Consider the following 7,305-nt stretch of genomic DNA (forward strand, 5'->3'; position numbering starts at 1 on the left):
AACACAGCATTTATTGAACTTATGAGTCCTCTGAAGAGATGTGAAGGCAGCCAATGTTGATAAGGCGATGTCTGAATGAAGACGCGATAGTTCTTGCTTGATTAAAACTTCTTTTGACGCGAGCTGCGGCTTACCGACATTGTAACAAGTTTTAGAGCAAACGGAGGCATACCCCGACAATGACGGCAAACACGCGCTCGTTTTTTTGCTTTTTGTGTCTGCGCTAAACATTTTACACAATCGGCATTTCATGCTTGCACACACAGAACCGAGTGCGCAATCAAATCGCGACCGTAATCAGCACTAGCGTGCTGTCCCGTCGGTTCCTTTTGTCGCTGTCCTTGTGCTTTCCACGCTAGTTGCATTGTCGCAGTCACTAACAGGACTAACTGCTTACGCGTTCATTGTTGAACAGTGCGGGAAGAAGGGAAACACAAAATAGATTAAACAGAACAAGTGTCCCGTCTTACCATGCTGTTCAATAGCGAATCCAGTACCAACTCGGCCAAATTGAAGCCTTAAGTGCTCATGCGTTGGCGATCAAGGAGTCCTCTTCAAGCACTAACTGCACCGATGAGAAAGTAATAAGATAGTGAAGCCCAATTTTCAGCCTTTTTTTTTATTCGCAACACGCGGGCGAGTTAATAGAACATTTAAGTAGTCCTCTCAAAAAAAAAAAAAAAAATGAGACACCCAGTGGCTTCGCGTCCCCTCAAGGTGCAAACCAAGGTTACATTTGACAGCTTCTTTGAGCATTAACAGTCGAGAGAAAGGCCACTTCTCTGCGCACAATGCGCAGAGAAAAATAACGTGCGAAAAAAAAAGCGTTTTGTTACATGACTTTGAATCCACAGGTGGATCGACGCTCGTCATCACCATCGGCATCATCATCATCAGCCTGACTACGCCCACTGCAGGACGAAGGCTCACCCATACATCTCCAATTAGCGCTGTCTTGTGCCGCCTGCAGCCACCCTAATATTATGCCGCCTCGTGCTGCGCTTTCGTTCTCTTGGAATCCAGTACGTTACCCTTAACAACCAATAACTCTCTGCCTCGGCATTACTTGCCATTGCTTAAGTGGATCGCTGGAGGAATATAACGCGAGTGTAGGGCGTCGTATGCGTCGTATCCTTTACGCGTACCGATACATTTCGAGTTACAGAAATGCAGCGTCACCAGATAGAAGCGTTTCGACGCAGAAAAATATTGCGTTTTTGCCCTTAAATTTTGCGCACATTTATGTTTGCCTCTCTTCTGTCTTGAATAAGCTAGTGCTTCTACGCTGAAGTCGCCATCAGTCAGTTGAGGAAAACCAGGCGGCTACGGTAATTTCTTTTCCTTCTCAAACATAACAAGTTGTCAATGTGCCCGGATCCCTACGTCAAGCCATTTTCCGCTCCACGACCAACAAGACATCGCCACTCTGATTCACTAACTCCATTCACCGCCAGAACTAACCTATTTAAATACTCCTTCTTCCCCCACACCGTAACTGATTGGAATGCTTTACCTTTAACAGCACTATGTGACATTGACTCCATTGAAGAAATAGAAGATTGACGCCATCTAACTTATTTGCTTTGTGTTTCGAATTTTCTTTCAGTGTTTTATTTTGTATATTCATTTTGCACTGTATTGCTCCTCCTGCTAGGGCCCAGAAGGGCCTGCAGTATTCTGTAAATAAATAAATAAATAAGAGAGTTCGTACTGGAAGGCGGAAACGCTATTTGTTTCAACGTCAGAGTGTCTGCAACTCCCCTGACAGGATGAGGAGCAAAACAAACATGCCACGCGCCCTTTGCTCCTCAACGACGCAGCGCTCGCGCTTTTATATTATTTGGGATAAGTGCGCCCCCTATATATTTGCGGAGAATTAATTGTATCGCTACTTAGATTTTTTTTTTAAATTTTATTTGGAACATACAGCTAGCCTCTTTCGAGGCTAGCTGTATGTATGCAGGAATGGGTACATGTTTGTTTTCGTTATTTTTTTAGGTACGTCACAAACAAAAATCACAAGGAAGGTTCACACAGCTGAAATAACATTGTAAAATGGATAATCATAGGATACAGTTCCAAAATGCAAGACGCAGTATTGACCACAAAATAAAGCGCAGTGTGAAAGAATATTTCTTCGAAAAATACAAGCAATGCCTTACTAAAAAGATCAAATAAACAATTATGACAGGTGACAAAGAAAACTACTCAGAGATTCAGAGCTAACAACATTTGCAGGTAACATATTCCATTCCCTAGTCGCTTGCGGGAAAAATGAATAACGAAAGGTGTCAGTATAGAATTTATACTCTGTTAAATGCTGTGAGTGTTTCGTTCTGGTATTGCGTTTTGGTGAAGGAACTAAGTAGAGTTGAGAATCTATTTTAAGAGCACCGTTTAAGAGGAGAAAGATGAATTTAAGGCGCGAGGTTCGGGCGTGGTTACTAATAGTGGAGAGATTTGCCCTGTTTAAGAGTTAGGTTGGGGAGTCATTACGTTTATATTTGTTCAAATAAACAATGATCTTTAAAGACTCATGCGGAGGTACATGGCTTTGTTTGTGTTTTCTAGAGTTCACATATCTCCGAAATTTTTGAGGACTGGTTTTGATAAAGTTGCTGGGGGTAACATTTGTATATTTGTGTTTTGAAGTCCTAATTGCTTGCTTTAGATCGTTTGAGAGTTTCCGAATGTGTTCAGTGTAAGTTGTCAATGATTTACGTCGTTTAAGTTTCCTCAGTCGTGACAGCTTGCGCTTCATATGTATGATGTCCCGAGTAATCCAAGGATTAAACTTTTTTACAGTTTTTACTCCTGTGGGAACATAAAGTGATATGCAGTGTTCCACTTTATGCTTAAACGTCAACCATAAGTCGTCACATGATACCGAAGGATCGGCGTACATTGCAGTAAAATCTGAATAAAAGTAATCAAAGACATCAAGAACACCAACATCATCAGCATTTTAAAAATCCAGTCATATGCTTGTGTTATTTTTTTTCGTGCGTGCTGGGCAATTAAGGACAGCGAACAAATGGTTGCCCGGTGGTCGGATATACCTTCGAGTACATCATATGAAGAGGTACACTCAGTAAAACAGTTGTTTATAAAGTTTAACTCAAGAATAATGTGGCTTGTGTCTGTGATACGGGTAGGTTCCTGCACAATTTGTTTGAAGCCGAAGGCAAATGCGACGTCAAGAAGCGCGTCGGCACTGGTTTGGTCAATGGGTCCTCTATTCAGAGTTTCCCACGCTATGCTTGGGAGATTAAAATATCCCGTAAGAATAATTTTTCTAGATTGGCTAAGGTGACGCTGCATGTATTCTGATAAAGACTGTACGGTATCTGCACTGCTATTTGGAGGACGATACATTGTGCCAATATAAATCGGAGCTTCATTTACAAGGATCTTACACCAAAGTGCCTCTGCGCCATCGACGTCCGGTAAGGGCGTAGTGTATATGTCCTCCCTAATCAAAATCATGACTCCACCGCCACGAGAATGCCTGTCTTTGCGCAAAATAAGATAGCCCGGTGGAAAGATACTATTAGATATATGCGAGGACAGCCACGTTTCAGTAATGGTTACTACATCCGGATGGTATTCAAGAAGAAATGTTTCTAGCTCTACTAATTTATTTACGGTACTCCTAGCGTTTAAGTTTGCTATAACTAGTCGTCTGAATCGATCCTTCCTCGGTCGGTGCTGTGATCGAGCGTGTTTTTTGATACGGCTACTTTTTCTTCTTTCGTAGCATTCCACGAGAACAGCTGGCCATTAATCTTAACCTTGTCGTACACGAGAAAACTTTGTCATGCTTGTCTCGATTAGCCTTGCAGCTATCCCAAAGCTTTTTTCTTATGTTGCGTACTCGCTGGGAAAAGTCTTCGCTGACCGAAAAGTATGAACATTTTATCTTCGAACAGTTGCTCAAAATCTTTGTTTTATCTCTGCGATCGAGTAGTTTGAAGATGATAGGACGCGTTTTGTTTTCCCTCTTTGCGCCCAAGCGATGTATTCTTTCAATCTCAGAGGTTGTCACGCCAAGTTTGCCTTGAGGGATGCTATCAGTTACTTCTTTTTCTGGGCTTTCGGTTGTCTCATCTTCATGTTCAGTTAAGCCATATATGATTAAGTTCGACCGCCTGCTTCTGTTTTCAAGATCATCTACTTTACGTTCCAGACTAATCAAGCTGTTTTGCAGGTGCGTTATTTTTTCTTCAGCATCTTTAACCCTCACCTCGAGCTGCGCTAGCGTATCCAATTTATCATGGATGGCCTCCAAAGATTCATGTGTTGTTTCGGCGTTCAGAATTTTTTTGATTCTATTTATCGCAGACCCTGTTTGGGCCCTCTAAGGTCCGCAGTACCACGCGAATAAAAAAATATTAAAACATTGAAATTCTCGTCTACATTTTGCACATTCTGCATCGCTTTAGCTGCAGCTTACTGCGACCAAATACGCGATAACAATTGCCAGGCACTACCTTCGATAAATTTGAAGCAACTTCTGCGCGTTTGGCCTCAACTCACCTGGGGCAGCGTCGTGGGGCACAGTTGCGTCACAGGTGCCTAGAGTGTAAAGAGTAGCGGAGAAATACCGACATTCCTCGCTCCGAAATCAAAGCGGAGCGAACTGTGCGGAAGATATCATTGCGCGCCGGCGCCAGTTATCGTTTCGATTTGCTGCAGTAGGCGCCTAACATCGATTCCTCGACGATCCCCATCGGCGACGTATAACAAGGGAGAAGGGCACAAAAGAGAAGCTGGAAATTACGCAGGAGAGACCGCGCCGCGAGTATGCACAGACGGTGCCAGGCTTGTTTTCGCACCGTTTCTCTTGGCACGTGCTACCATTTCCATCTTGTTATTCGAGGATGGCGCATTGAATAGGCAGCGGTCTTTCCCTACATCTTGACGCTTGCCTTCTCTCTACCTCTTGATTCTCGCTTGGTAGGGAGCGGAGCAAGTTTGCAGGAAAAAACTAATGTCGGTGCACTGAACAAAAAAGTACAGGTTCTGCAAGCGCTTATGATTCTCCATTAGCTGGTAGGCGTACACGTTCTAACTGCTTACTTACTAAGTGCTTACTTTATTTTGCCATTTCTGGGTTATTGCCAGTCACATATGCAGCGCCTTTCGCAGCACGCTACGTTTCTGCGTATCTATTGACTGCTCAACGAGGCAAAAGAAGCTAGTCAACATCGTTTTGGCACTGGACGCAATCAGGAATTTTCCCCTGTGCTAAATGTTAGCGGCATGCGATCCGTCAACTTTTAATGATGCCTTCTTTCCTTTTCTTTTTTTTTTTTTGGCGCTCTACCAGATAACACCCATCGGCTATCTTGCGCAGTGGTTCGCGTATGGGAGGAAAAAAGTAAGAGCCGATAGCGTGGTAGCTATCCTCTAAAGATAACTCGCGAGCGGGTGGGGAACGGGCCACAGGTGTAGATGGATATGAATCTGCCGCCACACATAGGCAGCATGCAGTTATTTTCGACGTGGAAAGTACCTGATCAGTTTGTCTGGGTCATGATGAGTACCTTGTCCAGGCCTGTATCTCGCGCTATATAAAAAAAGCGTTAAGTGTGTTTTAGCCCAAAACGCGAGACAAATTTTAAAGATGTACGATAAAAGGTTCGGCTATGAGTGATATGTGGAGCAGAGAGGCGGGCACCGATTGCTCGAGAAAAGCAGGAATGAAGTGCAGATCCACTCACAGCTTCATTCTGCCCTGGGCTGGCGCCACGTCAGGAGGACAATCCTGCTGCTGCTGCTGCAGGCCCGGGCTCCGGCACCTGGTATGCCTGGAGCGCCAGGGCGCTTCCGACGGTCGCACTGGCACGGCTGGGCAATGGCGGCGCCGCACCCACGGGGTAGCCACGCACGGGGTAGCCACGAGGCCGGCTAGACACTTCTCCCGAGCGAGGAGGAAGCCCCGAGAAACCGCCGCCTCTGCAGCGGCGCGGCCAGCCGGATCCGTCGCAACCCCTTGGCACCGACAAGACAGGTGGTCACGAGCACTCACTTCGGAGGAGCCGCAAGAAACACCGACTTGGGTCCATCGGAGGTCGGCACTGCCCAAAGCAGCTTAGGGAGAAGAGCACTGGCCCGAGTCGATGAGATCAAACGACGTGTGTCACTCTTAGAGCAATGGAACCGTTGTCACGAAATACACTTTTTATAGAAAAAAACGTCTTCTTATCGGACGGCAGTGGGGCTTCCACAAGGTGAGGCCACGACAGTGGCACGATTTGGCAGTGTCGGTAGCCGAAACAAGATGTGGAAGCTGCAAGGGATTGACACTATTGTCGCCACGTCACGCACTAGAGCTTGGTGAACTTTGTTGGGGAACACTTTCGGTCACAGCACTGCGCTCCGTCCGCCGCCATGCAGGCGCTCTCACAGACAAGTCCCACATGCGTTGGCGCTGAGGTGAGGCGGGGGTCTGCAGTACACTCGCAGGTGACCGCTGGAGGCTTCGTGGCGAAACTGCGGTGCAACGTGTAAGACGACTCCGGCGCTACGGCTCCCTTGGCGGCGTTGGTCCGACTCGCGAGCTGTTCGAGCTTCTCAGGAGAGGGCGGCCGTGTCTGGCCGAAGAGGAGAGGGTTCGCTCGCAGGCAGGGTCGACGACTGACGGACCCCGCGGCTCGGGAGCCGCAGGCGAGCGTCAGCTGACTTTTTGCACGCTGCCCCAAACGCGCCGAACCGAGGGTCGGCCAGGAGCTCGGCTGGAGAGTCGGCGGGGGGTAGTGGGAGTGAGGGGAGACCAGAAAGCGGCGCGTCGCTAAAAATGGCCGCAGCGCGAACCGAACGGCACCTTCCACTCCCCTTCGGACCTGGCCCCTTCTTGGCCGGGCGACGGGGCTTCCTGAAAGTGCCGCACAGACAGACCTCCCCATCCGCCGCCTTTCGGTGTCCGCTCCCTCGACTTGCGCGGCCTTCGAGGTTCCTTTCAACGCAAGCGCCGCTGGAGCGGCGAGGACGTCCGGGAAGACAGACGTTCACCCGCGCTGCATGCGTTTTCTTCTGACAAGCAGGCGGATGCAGTGTCCTTTCGTTTGATGTCATTCGCACCGTGCATATTCGGAGACGACGACCTGCCGCTCGAATCAGACATGAAAGGCTCAAAACTGGTACGTCTGGGTAGTGCAAGGACGCTCATTTCAGGGATGGTTTTTTTTTGCCAGTCTTTCCGATCTCCACTTGGTCTTGGTTACCTGAAGTTAACAGCAGCTAAACCTCCGACGCGTTTCCTGGTGTTAGTTCCGTCATCACTTGAACGCACTTGATCGCACA

The 7,305-nt window shown here is 47.4% G+C and overlaps 1 protein-coding gene across 2 annotated transcripts in view; it reads right to left on the reverse strand.

The window, feature by feature from the left end:
- Positions 1-6,655, reverse strand: part of Asator (tau-tubulin kinase asator) — a 198,981-nt gene extending 192,326 nt beyond the window's left edge. For both annotated transcript variants that reach the window (XM_089555291.1, XM_089555290.1), the window contains exon 1: positions 5,724-6,655. In XM_089555291.1, coding sequence (XP_089411417.1) covers positions 5,724-5,731 — 8 coding nt within the window. In that variant the 5' untranslated portion in view covers positions 5,732-6,655. The remainder of the gene's footprint in view (positions 1-5,723) is intronic.
- Between the last annotated feature and the right edge of the window lie 650 nt (positions 6,656-7,305).

Source organism: Amblyomma mixtum, chromosome 8, assembly GCF_055824585.1.
Source record: "Amblyomma mixtum isolate Tamu chromosome 8, ASM5582458v1, whole genome shotgun sequence".
In the NCBI taxonomy this organism is placed as follows: domain Eukaryota; kingdom Metazoa; phylum Arthropoda; class Arachnida; order Ixodida; family Ixodidae; genus Amblyomma; species Amblyomma mixtum.